Source organism: Petaurus breviceps, unplaced genomic scaffold, assembly GCF_028583685.1.
Source record: "Petaurus breviceps papuanus isolate PSGF00001 unplaced genomic scaffold, PetGlider_PUasm1.0 63, whole genome shotgun sequence".
NCBI classification, from domain to species: Eukaryota; Metazoa; Chordata; class Mammalia; order Diprotodontia; family Petauridae; genus Petaurus; species Petaurus breviceps.
The window spans coordinates 1,055,391-1,073,847 of record NW_027186418.1 but is presented as its reverse complement, the minus strand read 5'-3'; the positions used below and the strand labels follow the sequence as shown (position 1 = coordinate 1,073,847).

The 18,457-nt window shown below is 40.8% G+C and overlaps 1 protein-coding gene across 3 annotated transcripts in view; it reads left to right on the top strand.

Annotated features, from left to right (window-relative positions):
* The window catches only part of LOC138173639 (sphingolipid delta(4)-desaturase/C4-monooxygenase DES2-like), a 72,859-nt gene that overhangs the window by 37,019 nt on the left and 17,383 nt on the right, over window positions 1-18,457 (top strand). For all 3 annotated transcript variants that reach the window (XM_069103687.1, XM_069103689.1, XM_069103688.1), the window contains one exon: window positions 13,543-14,285. In XM_069103687.1, coding sequence (XP_068959788.1) covers window positions 13,543-14,285 — 743 coding nt within the window. The remainder of the gene's footprint in view (window positions 1-13,542; window positions 14,286-18,457) is intronic.

The window sequence follows — 18,457 nt, the reverse complement described above, 5'->3', positions numbered from 1 at the left end:
AAACCAATACAAAATCAATATTTACTCCCAAAACTCTCTATCTCCTTGCCTGAACTCCTCTGTCCCCCACTGTCTGGCCAGTTCTGAACTAGCTTCCTGTGGGCTCTACTTTCCTTCAGCAAAACTCCTCCCACCACAGGCTCCATGTGACTACATTCAGCCTATTAGGGGGCAGAGTTTATCTTCACAGCAGGGAAGCTTCCTGTGGGCTCTTCTCCACCATGGCTTCAGCAAATTCCCTCCATCACATGCTCCATGTGATTACATTCAGCCTATTAGAGGGCAGAGTTGGCTTTCAAAGCAGGGGAGGTCTTCAAACTCCCCCCTAGGTCTTTTAAAGGGCAGGGAAGATCTTCAGATTCCCATTCCCATTACACCATCAGAAGCAGAATCCTGGTTTAGAGTCACTAAATCAGCAAGTACAGTTATTCCTTGCCCCTTGCAACTTTCCCCCATAGGGTTTTGATATATCCTGGGTTGGCATAAGAAATTTTGGGAGAATTTTGCAGAAGTTTCAGATGACATGCAAAGGCCAGCAGACAACAACAGAACCAAATACTTAATTTTATAATAAGGCACTGTCAATACCCCATAAAAGAAAAAGAAAAAATTAAGATTTCTTCTCTGGTATGAAGGCAAGGCCGAAAAATTTTGTGAGTATTTTCCAGATCATGGGAGGGAACCCTGCACCCCTAAACCTCACGATGTGGAAAGGACAGTTGTATAGGCATTAGTTTGTGTTGTCTGGAGCTCCGTGTGGTAGGCCCCAGAGATCTTCTTGTCCAACTTGTTACTTGAAGCAGGAGTACTTTAACATCATTCCTGACATAGGGTCACCTAGCCTTTGCTGTTGGGGACCTTCTGACCTAATGACCTTTATGAGTTACAAGTTACAAAAGAAGACATGGTCTTTTCCATCAGAGCTCATAATCTTGCTTGGAGATGGCATAATACCTATGTTACAACTATAGTGTGCTTAAATGTAAAGGTGTGTGTTTCTGACTGTTTTAGGAGCTCTGAGACAGAATAGTTTAGGGTGGCCTGGAGTGCTTTGGGAGGTGGGGTTTGAGCTAGAATCTTGAAGGATTTATATAGTCAGCAGGGTAGAAACTCCAAACAGAGATTCTCCTGCTCATAAAATCTGAGTTAGAAATTATGATTCCCAAAGGGCATTTAGCCCAACCTTTCTTCCAATGCTGGAATTTCCTCCCCAGCCCCCATAATAAAGGGTCATCAAGTTTCTATTTGGAAATTTTCTGTGATGAGGAACTCATGCTCTTTAATGGCAATGTATTTTGCTTTTGACCCCTCTGATTGTTAGAAAATTGTTCCTTATCTTGATCTGACACCTGGCTCCCTCTAGTATCTCTCCCTTCCTTCCTTCAATTCTTCTTTCCCTTTTCCCTTTTCCCTTTCCCTCTCTCCCCATTTCCCCTTTTCTCTCCTTCCTTTCCATCTTGATGGGAAGATAGATTTTTTTTTTCATGGGATTTGGAGCAGCTCTAGGGGAAGCATTCTCAGGTCTCAAGTGGGGTGGGGGTGTTGGATCTTTTCATGCCTTTGAGAATTGTTTCCTCACCACCTTGTAGTGGATTGTAGCTCTCATAGTAATGTAGTTTCACATACGGTTTCTAGCCAGGACAGAGGAGTCAGGGGCCCTGTCCTTGGAGATATCCCTGAGGGTCATGGCAGCCATAATCTGGATGACAAACTTCCGCATGACCTTAATCCTTGTGTATGCAGTGGGTACAGTTGGAACACTGGGTGTGGTCATAGCCTTTCTTGGTGCACTCAGTGTTCCTCTTCTTCTTGATCCAAGACCATAGGGCAGAGCATCAGAAAGATTGGGGAACATCTTCCTCTCCACCCCCCTCACCCTAGCTCTCCTCCATCTGGTCAACCATAATGGGCTTTTAGCTAGGATCTTCTTTACCTCTGGAGCCCTGGGGTTCAGACTCTCCTCAAGGGTACCAGGCCAGGTAACACTCTCCTCCCTTCCTTTCCAAAACTTCCTAACCACAAGCATGACTTTTGACCTATGACCCAAGGGGGAATCACCAGCTCATCTTTCAGGGATTTAGAAGCAGGAGAGATTCTCCCAACTCTGAGATGAACCCAGTGAACTGTGGAGCTCAATTCTCCTGAAGAGGCTACAGTCCTCTGCCTTCTCACTGTATAAGCATCTCACACCTAGAGTGAGAATCTAGGAAGGAAGAGTATGTATCTCCATTCTATTGGATGTGTCTTACTCAAGAAAACATCTTTTGAGCAAGAGATTATGTAAGGACAATGAGAATGTTAACAAAATCCCTCTGACAATGCTAGAGAATATCCTGAGCCCTGTTAAAGACAGAGACAAATAGCTCTTAGCAAAAGACCTGGCGGTGGGTAGGATTTGAGGCTGTGGCCCATTATATTTTAATCCTTTAAGGTCTGAGAAGACATTGGAAAGGTCATTTACCAGGATAGCTGGAGGGAAGAAGAAAAATGTACATGGTGAGTTATGGGAAAAACACTGGGTTGGCTGTTGAGAAGTGGCAGTTCTATTCTTACCTTTGTTGTCTCTGTGACTTTCAGCAAATCTTTTCTCCTCTGAGGCTCAGTTTCCTTATCTGTAAAATGATAGGGTTGGAAAAGAAAAGATCTCTTAAGGTCTCTTCTGGGTCTATGGCCCAAGATCCTTTGGAATATCTCTCCACAACGAATTGCTGTAGGACTTCTGTCTCTCCATTGACCTGCTGGTTCCACCTTTGGGTTCAGCCTCAGAGGATGAAGTGACATGTCAGTAGGAAGCTCAGTGAATGTTTGTTTAATGTTTCAATGAAGCCCTCGGGGAGGGGTGGGGAAGGGGTGCTAGAGAGCTCCAGAAGTGGGGAGGAAAGGCTAGAAAGGCACCTATTAAGGTTAAATGTATTCTCTGGAAATGAGTAAGGAAGGTCTTGTGCATCTTACTCTCTTCTCATTAGTACAAACAATTTCATCAGAAAAATAATTGTAGCTTACATTTATGTCATGTAGTAGAAAAAGCACTGGCCAGTTAGGAGGCCTGGATTCTAGATCTAGCTCTGCCACAGACTTGTTATGAGAGTGTGAGCAGGCCAGTTCCCTTCCCTGGATGTCACTTTCTTTTTTTTTTTTTAATTTAGGATTTAATTTTATTATTTTATTTTAATCATCTAAAATGATTTTTGGAGGCATTCAGGGTTAAGTTATTTACCCAGGGTCATACAGCTAATAAGTATCTGAGGCTGGATTTGAACTCAGGTGTTCCTGACTCTAGGGATGGTGCTCTATCCACACTGCTGCCTTGCTATCCCAATATTATTCTCCTGCCCCCAATTACATGTAAGAACATTTTTTAACATTTGTTTATTTAAAATTTTTGAGTTCCAAATTTTCTCCCTCTTTCTGTCCCCTTATTGAGAAGGCAAGCAATTTGATATAGGTTATACATGTGGAGTTATGCAAAACATACTTCCATGTTAGTCATTTTGTGAAAGAGAACATAGCCAAGAAAAGACCAACAACAAAAATAAAGTAAAGAAAAAGTACACTTCAGTCTGCATTCAGACTCCATTAATTCTTTCTCTGGAGATGTCTAGCATTTTTTATTATAAGTCCTTCAGAGTTGTCATGGATCTTCATTGTATTGCTGAGAATAGCTAAATCATTCACAGTTGATGATCATACAATATTGCTGTCACTGCTCTCTTGGTTCTGCTCATTTCACTTCGCATCAGTTCATGTAAGTCATCCTAGATTTTTCTGAGAGCATCCTGCTCATCATTTCTTATAGCACAATGCTGTTCCATCACAATCATATACCATAACTTGGTGAACCATTTCCCAATGTTGTTATGGAAGCACCTAGGTGGCCAGTGGATAGAGTACATCCTCTCAATTTCCAATTCTTTGCCACCACTAAAAGAGCTGCTATAAATATTTTTGTATATATAGATCCTTTTGCTTTTTGTTTTTCATCTTGGGGATACAGACCTAGTAGGGATAAAGCCTGGTCAAAGGGTGTGCATTGTTTTATAGCCTTTGAGGTATGGTCCTTAATCACAAAGGCCACTTTCTCCCTCTGCAAAATGGGGAGTTGTTCTTGGATACTTTTCTAGTTCTTCTGACTCATTTCCCCATGATTTACCATCTCATTTGATCCTTACAACCCTGCTGTGAGATGGGCAAAGGGTGTTGGGAACACCACATGAGATCCTGGATCAATTTGAACAACGCAGTCCACAGTCAATAAAGAAGCATTTATTAAGTACCTATTACATGCTAGTCACTGTGCTAAGTGATAGACATGGTCAAATATTATGTAGATAAGATAAAAGCACTATATTTCTAGAATACTTTAAGGCTAGTCAAGTACTTTCCCCAAATATGAGGTTATAGCTTCATCATCAATGTCCTCTTTGTAGAGATGAAGAGAAGAGGCTCAGAGAGTTAAGAGATTTGCTGATATTTTTGTCATTGTTCAGTCATGTCTGACTCTTCCTGACCCCTTCTGGGGCACTGGAGTGGTCTGCCACTTCCTTCTCCAGCTTATTTTCCAGATAAGCAAAGTAAGGCAAACTGAGTGAAGTGACTTGCCCAGCGTCACATAGCTAGTAAGTGTCTGAGGATGGCTTCCAACTCTTGAGGGTGAATCTTTCTGGTGCTCTATCCACTGTGCCACCTACCTGCCCTTACTGATACTTACATGATCAGTAAGGGTAAGACCTGGTGTTTGGATTTGGATCTTCTGACCCTAAGCCCTTTTGCAAATGAGCATTCTGAGACCCAGAGAAAGGTAAGGACTCCTTTGGTGTCACAAGGCCTAGTAAGAGTCTGAGTTGATATGAGTATCTAGCTAGACCTTCCAATTTTCAGTCTGATTTTGTTGTTGTGGTGGTTATTGTTTTTTTTTTTTCAATCATTAGATTCCATTGCTAGTTATCACTTTGGTCTGAGATACAGACAAGCTGTGTCTGAACAAGGTCAGGATCTATGGGGCAGATGCTTTAAATCATTATCTAGTAGGGGAGACAAGATCTACACATGAAACAAAGAAAAATGGTGGACAGTGATCCTGAGTATTATAGGAATTGAGAGATGAGATGTCACTGAGGGTTAGGAGCAGAACTGTGGAATCACAGTTAGAAAAGACCTCCAGGACCATGTAGTGTAGTCTGTAAATGCAGTAGAAATTTCCTCTTAAACCATATACAATAGGTGGCCACCTACATTTAAAAAATATTTTACTTTATTCCCAATTATATGTAAAAACAATTTTAAAAAATTTTGAATTCCAAATTCTCTCTCTCTCCCCTCCCTTCTCATTGAGAAGGCAAGCAATTAGACATAGGTGGAGTCATGCAAAATCTATTTCCATATTAGTTATGTTGTAAAAGAAAGCACAGACCAAAATAAAAACAACCCAAGAATAATGAAGACAGTAAAAAAAAGTTTGCTTTTATCTGCATTCCATTAGTTCTTTCTCTGGATATGGAAAGCATTTTTCATCATAAGTCTTTCAGAATTATCTTGGTTCATTGTATTGCTGAGAATAATTAAGTCATTTATAAGGGATCATTGTACAATATTGCTGTTACTTCATACAATTTTCTCCTGGTTTTCATTTCACTTTGTACCAATTCATATAAGTTTTTCCAGATTTTTCTGAAATCATCCTGTTTGTCATTTCTTATATTACAATAGTATTCTATCACATTCATGTACAACTACACCATTCCCTAATTGATGGGCATCCTCTCAAAATCCAAATCTTTGCCACCACAGAAAGAACTGCTCTAAATGTTTTTGTACATATAGATCCTTTTCCTTTTACTTAAAAAAATTTTTTTTATGTCTTTGGGATACACAACTAGTAGTGGTATTGCTGGGTCAAAGGGTGTACATAATTTTATAGCCCTTTGCTCCAGAATGGTTGGCTCATTTTACAACTCCATCAACAGTGCTTTAGTGTCCCAATTTTCCCACATCTCCTCCAACATTTGTCATTTTCCTTTTTTGCCATATTAGCCAATCTGAGAGGTGTGAGGTAGTATCTTAAAGTTGTTTTAATTTGCATTTCTTTAATCAATGGCAATTTAGAGCATTTTTATCTGACTATAGTAATTTCATTTCTTTATCTGAAAACTATCTGTTCATAACCTTTGACTGTCTATCAGTTGGGGAATGACTTGTATTCTTATAAATTTGACTCAGTTCTTTATGTATTTGAGAAACAAGGCTACATTTTTCTTGAAGACCATTAGTGATGAAGAAATTGAAAGAATAAATGAAAAACCATTTATTTTTATTTTTTGCTTTTTTTTTGGAGGGGGGAAGGTAGGGCAATTTGTGGTTAAGTGACTTGCCCAAGGTCACATGTTTAGTTTTGTGTTAAGTGTCTGGGGCTGGATTTGAACTCAGGTCCTCCTGACTCCAGGGCTGGTATTCTATTCACTGTGCCACCTAGTCGCCCTGAAAAACCGTTTTTTAAGCACTTACTATAGACCAGGCACTTGCATTTGTAGGACATACAAATACAAAAAACATGACTATCCCTGCAGACCCAGAAAGAGCTTACATTTTAATAGGGGAAGACAACACATATAGGTGAGTAAGGTCCAGGGAGGGGTGTTTTGGTCCGGGAAGTCAAGAGAATGATTGATGAGTGAAGCTATGGGGCAATTGACTGATTGGCATGTCCTTTCTAGAAAAGCAGTGTTAGTTTGATTATTCTTCCCAAGGTGGAAGGTAGAGGAAAGGGTATGCTTTGTTTCATGGAATGGCTAGACAGGGAGTGGCATGGTGGGTCTGACTGGGGCTCATTCAGGGATTCTTAACCTTTTTTTGTGTTATGGAAGAGGGGGGAAGGAAACGCTATGTGCCAGGCACTGTGCTAAGTGCTTTACAAATATTATCTCATTTGATCCTCACAACCATCCTGGGAGGTAAGGTGCTATTATGACTCCCATTTTACAGTTCAGGAAACTGAGGCAGACAGAGGTTAAGTAACTTACCAAGGATCATACAGCTAATAAGTGTCTGATGTCAGATTTTATTTCAGGTCTTCAGATCTAAGGTCAATGCTCTTTCTATTGCCACCTCGCTGCCCATTTGGCAGTCTGGTGAAGTCTAGTGAAACCTAGTTATCCCTTCTCAGAATAATGTTTTGTTGCACATACATATAAATGAAGGAAATGACAAATTTCAGCTAGAGGTTAATAAAACTAAACATGTAACTTTGGTTCTATCCAAGTTCATGAAATCTATTTATGGAGCCCAGCAGTTCATGGGTCCTGGGACAAGAACCCTTGGCTAGATATAGGGAATTATCACTCATCAAGAGCCTTCTGGCAGAGGTGGGACTGGAGAACTTGGTCTGTCTTAAGTCAGCCTCATGGGAAAATGATCATTGCTCATACTTGGAAAGGTGGGAAGCAGCAGTGACCTGGGCCCCTGGGAATAGACTTTGTCAGCTTGGGTTTGGAAGGCTAATCCTCCTGTGTTCCCAGTACTTTTCAAAGGGGCCAGGGCTTTTTTGTTTCCCCTGTGAGTTGGGGATCATTAATAGTAGGTGTGTGTTAGTTTGTATTCAATATCGTTGGCCATTCTTCCACTTCACTATTAACTACAGCACACCTGCTCAGCCTCCCTGAGGTTTGCTGGCCAAGGGTGTTTCCCTCGCTCTAATCTTTCTAGCATTAGAAAGTTCAATAACTTCTGGCTTCTTTCCAAGGGGAAGTTTACATCTACTTCTTTGGAAGCAGTTGTGTGTATACATATTACCTGCTGAAGTTGGTTTTATCAATCAAGGAAGAAGCATTTATTAAGTTCCTACTGTGTGTCAGGCACTGGAGACACAAAGACAAAAATGAAAGTCTCATCTTCAAAGAGCATATGTACATTCTAGAGGTGGAGCCAATATATACATGTTGTTGTTCAGTCTTTCTCAGTCATCTCCAACTCTTTGTTTTCCCATTTGGGGTTTTCTTGGCAAAGATACTGGTGAGGTTTGCCATTTCCTTCTCCAATGTGTGTGTTATAAGTATACAAAATAAATGAGGTAATTTTAGTGTGTGTGTGTGTGTGTGTGTGTGTGTGTGTGTGTGTGTGTGTGTGAAGCACTATTAATTGCACTGGGAAGGGCTGGGAGAAAACAGGAAAGACCTATTAGAGCTGAGCTTTGAGGCATGTTAGAGGTTCTAAGAGGGGAAGGGAGGGGAATTTCTGTGAGGCGTGGGGAGAGGAGATGCAAGGTAGTGTTTGAGGAACTGCAAAGTCAGTTTAGCTAATCCAAAGAGTGAATAGAGGGGAGTTAATGTATAATAAGTCTAATGGTAGGTTTGAGTCAAATTATAGAGGCTTTTAAATGTCAAAAGAGGATTCGTGTTTGTTCCTGTAGGTAATAGGGACAATAAACTGGAGTTTATTGAGCAGGGGAGTGACATGGACACACATATGCGTTAGGGATCTCACTTAGGAAACTATATAAGGGATGAATTAGAAAGGGAAGAGACTTGGGGCAGAGAAGCCAATTAGGAGGCTGTTGTAATAGTCCAGTCAAGAGGTGATAAGTAGAGAGAAAGGGACAGAGATGAGAGATGCTGTGAATATAGACAGGATTTGGCAATTTAATAGATAAAGTGGGCTAAGTGAGAGTGAAGAGTTGAAGATAACTTTGAAGTTGCCAACTTGTATGAGTAGAAGGGTTGTGGTGCTCTTGATGGAAATAAGACACTTTGGAAGATGGATGGGTTTTCCTGGGGGAAAATGCTAAGTTCTATTATGGACATGTTAAGTTGGAGATGCCTCTTAGATATCCAGCCTCGAATGATGGCAGTGAATGATGTGAGCCTAGAACTCAGGACCAAGGACAGAGAACCCCTCTTGGGTGCTGGAGCTCTATGGTGACACTTGGAAATGAATGTGATGGGGAGCAGCCAAATACACATGATTTTGGAATGAGATTTATAGATAACTGGCATATCCATACTTGTATCTATTAATTCAGACTATTCACTGGAAGGTCAAATACTGAAGCTTAAATACTTTGGTCATGTAATGAGAAGACAGGACTCATTGGAAAAGACCCTGATGTTGGGATAGATTGAAGGCAAAAGGAAAAGGGGACAGCAGAGCATGAGATGGATAAATAGTGTCATGGACACAATGAACATGAACTTGGACAGACTTTGAGAGATAGTGAAGGATAGAAGGACTTGGTGTACCGTGATCCATGGGGTCATGAAGAGTTGGTCATGAAGAATTGGACATAACTGAACAACTGAATAACAAAAACAAATCTGTATTTCCATCTGTTCTGACTTGTTTCATTCCCCTTTTCTCTGTTCCATCTTGCCTGTTTGTGTGTTAATGACCTGGGAGTGCTACACCAGAAAGGTCCTTATCACAATGAGAGATTGTGGGGATGGTTGGCAGGGAAGCCATGAAAACTGGGGAACATTGAAGTATGGACCAAAGTTCAATGAGGACAACAATTAACTGCCTTTACTTCACATTTGCTCAGCATTTTTTTTTTTGTAAATAACATTTTCTTTGTTCCAATTACATGTAAAGATAGTTTTCAACATTCATTTTTTCTTTTTTTTCTTTTTTTTTGCTTTTTGGTGGGCAACTGGGGTTAAGTGACTTGCCCAAGGTCACACGGCTAGTTTTTGTGTTAAGTGTCTGAGGCCAAATTTGAATTCAGGGACTCCTGACTCCAGGGCCGGTGCTCTATTCACTGTGCCACCTAGCTGCCCCAACATTCATTTTCTTATAAGATTTTGAGCTCCAAATTTTTCTCTGTCCCTTCCTCCTCTCTTCCCTCCCCAAGAGGGCAAGTAATCTGATATAGGTTATATACATCAGCATTTAATTTTTTAATCAAATTTTTATGTTAACTTTGTCTTAACACATTTCAGAATATTCCTACTGTCCAACCACAGCAAACCATTCCTTATAAAAGATAAAGAAGAAAATACGGTTTGGCAAGAACAACTAAATGCATCCACCATACCTAGTAGGAAATGGGATAGGTCATACCCATTGTCTCCCACCTCAGAGAAGGGAGGTAGGTTGCATAGCACTTTAAAATCATTTTCCAAAATCCCTGAGTCACAGAAACCCAGAGTTGGAAGGAACTTCAGAAGATGTCCAATACAAACCACTCCCTCTACACTCTACTCAACAGGAAGTCATCATCCATCCCTGATGGAGGGATCCACTACTTCCCCAAGCAGCCCATTTGACTTGTGGATAGACCTAATTATGGCTAAGGTTTTCTTTATAGCTAGCTAAAATCTGCCTCTCTGTAACACATACCCATTGCTCCTAGTCCTGCCCTTTGGGGACAAGGAGAGTGAGTTCAATCTTCCTTTTAGGTGACAGCTTTTCAGGTATTCAGAAGTCCTATCTGATGTTCCCAGCCTTTTCCTGTCTTCTTTTCTCCAGGTTATCCATCTCTTATTTGTTTAACCAATCTCTGTATGGCATGTTTTTCAGTCTTCTCACTCCTGTGGGTGGGTTCCAGTTTGACATTGCTCCTTTCTAAAATAGCGGGCCTATAATTGAATCCGTTACTTCAGATTCAGTCTACTTGGATAGAATATAGCAGGACTATTACTTCCCTTACTTTGGACACTGTGCCTCTATTCTTGTGGCATTAGATATTATTATTATTTTTATTATTGGAGGGGCTTATCATATACTGTTGACTTACATTGGGTTTGCAGTCCATAAAACCTCTCAGATGTTTTTCCATAGGGATTGTGGTCTTTGCCACACCTCTCTCCTCTTACAAAAAGATGCAGTTGATTTTTTTTTAACCCAAATGTAGGACTTCGGCAGGCAGTTAAAAGCATGTATCCTGCTTTCATTTCATCCTATTATGTTAATCTCATTATCCCATTCTGCCCCAATGTGTTTGCTCTCCTCTCCAGAGTTTTGTCATCTGCAGATTGCAGAGGCTGTTATCTGAGCCTTTGATGAAGAGAACAATGCTGGTCAAATGTCAGATCTTGGGGGAATTCCTTTAGGGCTCTCTCTTTAGGTTGACATCCAATGAAGACTAGGCCTAGTTTCTGACCATTTTTACCATTTCTGAATCTACTTTTCTGTACCCATTCAGCTAACGGACACATATTGTCAAGGATGGCATGAGAGACGTTGGCAAATGGCAGACATTTCTTTCTTGCACCAAAGTTCACACATTGTACCTGTTCTCTTCTAATGTCATAGAAATAAAAAAAAATAAAAGTCCCTGTTGAAAGGGACTCTGGAATCACAGAATGTCAGAGTTGAAAAGGACATTAAAGGACATTTGATCTAATCTCTGTATTTTAAAAAGATTGTAAGACCCTGATGGGGCAGTAGCTACAGGTGGAGGAAGCAAATAATGATTTCAAATAGGATAATGAATAAATTTAGGTTGTTTAGCTGGAGAAGAAAAGACTTATTGGGATATGACAAATGCCTTCAAGCATTGGAAGGGTTCTTATGTGGAAGAGTGATCATCCTAGTTCTGCTCATTCCCAAGAAGAACAAGGAACAACTGGAGGAAATGACAAGGTGATAACTTCTCTATAGAAGAAAAAAGTTCCTATTAGTAAAATAGAATAGATTACAGTGTTTGAATATTGATGCAAAATGGACTTTTTGTTATGTAATTTATTGTATGTTTGTCTATGTTGGTCATACTAATGCGTGTGTGTATGCACATATATACATATACTTATATTATTGTTATATTTATCTTATAATATATGTGTATACATCTAATATATATATATATATATATATATATATATATATAGTATGTCCTATACGTAAAGCTCTGTACTCTGTATTTGGAACTGTGGGATGTACAAAGCAAAAATAAAACGTCATCCCTCTCTTTAAGGAGTTTACCATATAGTAGGGAGCATCAGCTGTAATAAGGACAAAAATAAAATGATTATAATGTAAGCCAGTGGAGAATAGTGCAAAGAGTGTGGCCAGGTCAAGAGCTGTGGGTTCTAAACGTAGCTTGGCTAGGAACAATCCCTGTGACCTGGGGAAATTTGCATTCTCCACCCAAGCATGTTCTGTCCTCAGAACAGAGCAGAGGGAATACAATCCCCTCCTCAGGGAATTCCTCCCCTCAGAAAGGGGTAAGGTGGACCCAGACAACTCTAACAAAATCTCATGGGAGTGCCTTGTATACTGTGGAAACTTGGATGTTATATTATGGCAAATAAAAGAAACTTTCTGAGTAATTCTGTTTCATATAAATTTTACTTTCCCAGCAGATATAGCATAATATTTGCAAAATAAATGAAGCTCACTTATTTTTTTTTTTTTATTAAGCAATCAGGGTTAAGTAACTTGCTCAAGGTTACACGGCCAGGTGTTTGTGGGTGGGTGCTAAGTGTCTGAGCTCGGGATTCGATCTCCTGGTCGTTCTGACACTGAAGCTGATGCTCTTACTTGCTGTGCTACCTGGCCACCCTTAAGCTCACTTATTATATGTTAGTATGTACTGACCTCAAAACCCATTAGACTTTGGACTTTCCAAGAAATTAACTAAAATAGAAATGTATTCTTGCTGCCTTTACTGAAGGATAAACTGCAAGAGTGTCTCCTGACTCTCCTTTTTTGTTGCCAACTTAAGTGATCAGGGCCTCAAGAAAAAAAGAGCAGAAAACAAGTATTTATTGAGTGTTTACTATGTACCAGGCACTATCCTAAGTGTTAAAGATACAAAGAAAAGTGAAAATACAATCTCTGTCCTCAGGGAGCTCACCTTTCCCATAGAGGAGACAACATAAAAAACTTGTACATGCTAGATAGTTCTCTGTCTCTATGTATATATGTATACACGTACATATGTCTGTATACGTGTATAGATGTATATGTATACACACATATGTGTCTGCGTAGATATATATGTATAGGTATATGTGTGTACATGTATTCAGTGTACATTGCGTATGTATCTGTTTATGTGTTTATGTGTATGTATAAATGTGTATATGTATATGTGTGTGTGTGTGTGTGTGTGTGTATAGAGGCATACACAGATATAATTTCAGATGGAAGGCACTAACTTTGAGGACGGCCAGGAAAGTCCTCTTGTAGAAGGTAAGATTTGATCAGTTATGAAGGAAGCCAGAGGAGCAGGAGGCAGAGGTAAGGAGGGAAAGCATTCTAGCATGGGAGACAGCCTGTAAAAAGGCCTGGAACTGGGAGATAGTGTGTCATCTGTGACATATAGCAAGGTAGCTGGTATTGCTGTGTCATAATGTAGATAGAGAAGTGTGAAGTTAGAGAACCACTTCAGTAGACAGTTAAATATCTGAAGGAATGGTCTTGTCATTCTCAGGTCCCTTCCAATTCTAATTTCTCTTGTTCTACGTGCCAAATGAATGTATTCTACCCAAATCGTATCCAGATGAATGTATTACATTTGCACTGTGTTGGGTGCTCGCTGCAAAAGCCCACTATCCACAAGGCGAAATGAATTGATTCTTCTTGTTTTGAAAATGTTTCTGTCTTCCCCTTTAGCCAAGTATCCAGCCATCAAATCTCTAATGGGCCCAGATCCACTCTTGAAATGGATTGTGTCCTGCATGGTGCTGACCCAGTTCTGCGCTTGTTACCTGGTCAAAGACTTGTCTTGGCGATGGGTCTTCTTCTGGGCCTATGCCTTTGGGGGCTGTGTGAACCACTCCTTGACCCTGGCCATCCACGACATCTCCCATAACGTGGCCTTTGGCAACAAATTTATTCAGCGGAACCGCTGGTTTGCAGTCTTCGCCAACCTGCCCATTGGGTTGCCATACTCTGCTTCCTTCAAGAAGTACCACGTCGATCACCATCGCTACCTGGGCGGTGACAAACTAGATGTGGACATCCCCACAGACTTTGAGTGTTGGTTCTTCTGCACTCCCTTGAGGAAGCTGCTCTGGCTCTTCTTGCAGCCGGTGTTTTATGCCCTGCGGCCGCTCTTTGTAAACCCCACACCTATTACGCAGATGGAGATCTACAACGCACTGACCCAGCTTGCAGTCAACCTTACCATCTATATGTTTTGGGGGCTGAAGCCAATTGTATACTTTATCGCGGGCACTGTCCTCTGCACAGGAATACACCCCTTCTCTGGTCACTTCATTGCTGAGCACTATATGTTCTTGAAGGGCTATGAGACCTATTCCTACTATGGGCCTCTCAACTGGATGACCTTTAATGTGGGCTACCACATGGAACACCATGACTTTCCCAGTATCTCAGGCTTCAAGCTGCCCATGGTAGGTGGGGTACCTTTAGGGAGACTTTTTCCGTCATGCTGTGCTGAGTATGGGTAGGGGGCCAACGTAGTTCACCTCAGCAAAAATTTATTAGACATACTATGTGTCAGCTACTGTGATGGGGCCTACAAATAATTATAACTATAGCTCTAATATTATTTGTAATAACTGTTAATACTTAGGATCATTATAGCATATAATTATATTAATATCATATATATGTAATGAAGCATCATGATAACAATATTAAGACTATATGTTATAGATAAACTGCTCATCCTATCAGTGAAAGGAGCTTCTGCACCAGGAATTCCCCATACTGATAAAATTATTAGTCCAGATTTCTTTTTTTTAAAGGCTAGTGATAATAACATTTAAATAGTACTTTAAGATTTGTAAAACGCTTTCTTTATAGTATCTCCGTGAGGTAGATGGTTATTTTCCTCATTCTACAGGTGTGGAAATTGAGGCTTAGAAATGTTAAGTGATTTGCCCATGGTCACAGAGCTACTATGCCTTACAGTCAATACTAGAACCTAGGTCTCTTGCCTTAGGATCAAAGAATGATGTAGCTAGAGCTGTAAGAGATTTTAGTGGTCCTCTAGTCCAGCCTCCTTATTTTACAGATGAGTCTCAGAACGATTAAATGATCTACCCAGGGTCACACTGCTAGTATGTGAGGTAGGATTTGAATCCAGGTCTTTCTAAATCCAAGCCATATCCACTAGACCAGTGGTGTCCAATTAAAATAGAAATGATTTTCTGCTGCCCCATATTGACGTAGAAAACCACAAATGAACATTACTAATATCATATTGTATTTTTATTTCTTTTCTTGGACATTTCCCAATTACATTTTCATCTGGTTCCCCCTACTCTGAAGGGAGCATCTGAAATCTTTGCATGAGACAACATTGTCAATTCTGCCATTTTCACAACATCATACCGCCTCTCAAGATGTTTCCTATTGTAACCAAGGAGGAGGGTATGACATCTAGACAAATAAGTAATGTTGCTGGACTTGGTGTTGGAAAACCTCGTTTTAATATCCTAGTCGTATTACCGTGGCAAGTCACTGAAACTCACTGGTCCACCATTTCTTTATCTGTACAATGAGGGAATGGGACTAGATGTTCTATCTATAAGGTTTCTTTCAGATCTAGATCTATGATCTGCAGTGCAGAATAGAATGTGATAGGACCATAGGAGACATACTGGCAAAGTACCATAAGAATAGGAAAATTGGAGGAAGAAGAGAGCATTTGGGTTAGGGGAATCAAGAGAAAGAAAGCCTTGAAGAAGAGAAAGATCTCAACATTGGAAGCTGACTGTGTGAATGGGTAGAGGCAAGAGAATGCTTCTGGTAAGAGGACAGCTCATAGTCTAGTTTGCCTAGAGAATAGGGCTCATGGTAGGGAATGAGAAACATTCATTAAGCACCTACTATGGGTTTGCTCCCAACTAGGTGGCACAATGGTCAGCCTTAGATATTTCCCAGCTATGTGACACTGGGAAAGTCACTTAACCCTGTTTGCCTCAGTTTCTTCCTTTGTATAAGAAGGGAATGGCAAGTATCATTGCCGAGAAAACCCCAAATGGGGTCATGAAGAGTTAGAAATACTGAAATGACCAAATAACAACAACATCAAATGCGCTGAGTATTTTACAAATACTATGCTTGATCCTCACAACAGCTCTGTGAGGCAGATGCTATAATGGTCTCAATCTTCAGGGAATGAAACTGAGACCAATAGAGGTTGACTGACTTGCCTAGGCCCACAAGGCATCTGAGGCCAGATTTGAACTTGGGTCTCCCTCACTTCAGACCTGGTGCTCTATTCACTGTGACACCTAACTACCTCTAGGGTTCATGAATAATAGCCACCTGAAGTAAAGACTGAAAGAGTTAAAAGATGCTGATAATAGAAAGCCTAAGTCCTAGACTAAAGAATTGATATCTTACTAGCATTAGAGAGTCCCTGCAGACTTGTGAACAGCAGGAATGACATATTCAGATTTATGTCTTAGAGAGATTATTTTGGCAATGTCAAGAATGGATTGGAGCAATGGTGTGGGTTAGGGATGGGAGGGAGCATCTCCCTGCTAAAGGCAGGGAGACCAAGTAGGAGGCTATTATAATAGTCCAAGAATAAAGGCAACGTGGATATGAATCAGTGTGGTATCCATGGGCATGGAGAAGAGGAAGGGAAGGATGTGGCCATATGGAGTTAGACACTAGAGAGTCTGACATTTTCTGTGGTCCGGATCTGGTTTTCTTCCTTTTGGTCTTCAGTCTAATGCTGGCATTGGATTGAGAACTGGAAGGAACCTTGGCAGTCAGTCATCCAATCCAGCCCCTTGATTTTATAGATGAGGAAGCTGAGAGGTGAGTGAGTGACTCACCCGATGTTATGCCTTTCTAGAATGGAGTGGAAGCAGAATTTAAACTCGCTTTTCTCCATTTGCAAAGCTAGTGTTCTTTGCATTACTCTGATGAGAACTCAGGGTCACCTCCATGCTATAATTTTTTGGTGAGGAGGTTAAGTGACTAGCCCAGGGTCACACAGCTAGTAAGTGTTTGAGGCTAGGTTTGAATTCAAGGTCCCCCCTGTTTTAACAATTTGAACTCTAGGGCGGTTGCTCTATCTACTGTGCCACCTCACTAACCTGTCCATGCTATGATTAGCAGATTTGAAGAGGCAGACATTATAATCATCCAGTTTTATTTATTACCTAGCTCATTGGTTATTTTTCATTTTCAGTAAGAGAGGCTCATCACCAGAAGGTTGACTACCTGGGGATGACTTTTTTTAGCCCCAGCAACTCAATAAGATCATCTACTAAGCACATCGATAGAAGTCATGGCTCCTTAAGTGTCAAAGTAATTTAAAAAATTTCTATGTCAAAGTTTTTTTTAATTTAAAAAGCTTCATGAAAATCTCACCAATTGCCAACAATGAGTGAATGACAAAGCACTTATTAGGTGCTGGCTGAATGCCCAGGCATAAGTGCTAGGGCATTGAGAGGAGACAGCTTCCAGTGCAGGTTTCAGCTGCAAGTCAGATGGAAAGGCCCTATGGTTCTCATGGGGCAGTGATAAAGCAGAAGATGATCCTTCTTTCATGCTATTTGCACGGATGAAATTGTATCTTTTTCTGATGCTGAACCATTTGACATTGCCAAGGACTTTGATGGTAAGAACTTTCCTTTCTGGCTTTTCAGTAGCTGTTTTGTTTCCCTGGATGATGGCTAAGGTTGGGGGGTAGGGGTGGCCAGTGGTTTGGAATGGGGTGCTTCCTCTCCTGAAGCTTTTGGGATTACTTGCCTATCAGTGACAGTTTTCCAGTGGTGGTTATTGGTGGTGAAGATGGTGGTCTCCTTTTTCACACAGGGATTACTTTCCTCACTGATGACGGAAGGGCCTGGACTGGAAGCAGGCTCTAATAGCTCTCTTTCTACTCCTCCATGGATTTTCTTTGTTTTAACAATGAAGAGACAGAGGCTCAGAGTGGAGAATGATTTGCTTGAGGTCATGTAAGCAAGCAGGACTAGAACTCAGGTCTCCTGGCTCACAGAACAGAACTTCTTCCTCTTCTTGCCTATTCCGAGTCTTATTAGTTGACCTGGAGCCTGGAGGCAACGAATTTAGATTAGAGAGCGGCATTTTGGCAAATTTCTCATGGATTCCTTTCTTACCCTTTGCTTTTTCCATGGTGCACCTGAGAACGTAGCTCCAAACTTTGGCTGCTTCCCATATGTATATTTTTTGAAGGCTGCCTTCTATATTCAGTACCCCTTTCCCTTTTCAATTATGCTCTACCGCCTTCCACCCACTTTCAGCATGCTAGGCCTCACCCTGCTTCTTCTGAGGACAAGTGAGTTACTCATTAAACCTGGGCAGGGTTACTCTCCTGAGGGATCTGAAACCTGTTGGCCAACTTTGGCACCTGTTACCTGTGAGGGGGTCCAATGGGAGTTATGTAGTTCATTGTTAGTGTAGGGAAATCCTGTGAGCCAGTGACTGAATAAGTCAGGAGGCTGGCCTCATCTAGTCAGGGGGAGAGTTCATCATTCTTCATCTCTGCCATGACCTTGGCCCCATGCCATCTCCTCTTTTCAGCCTTATCTCTATAAGGTACATAGAATAGGTACTTAATAACTTGTTTCTAGAA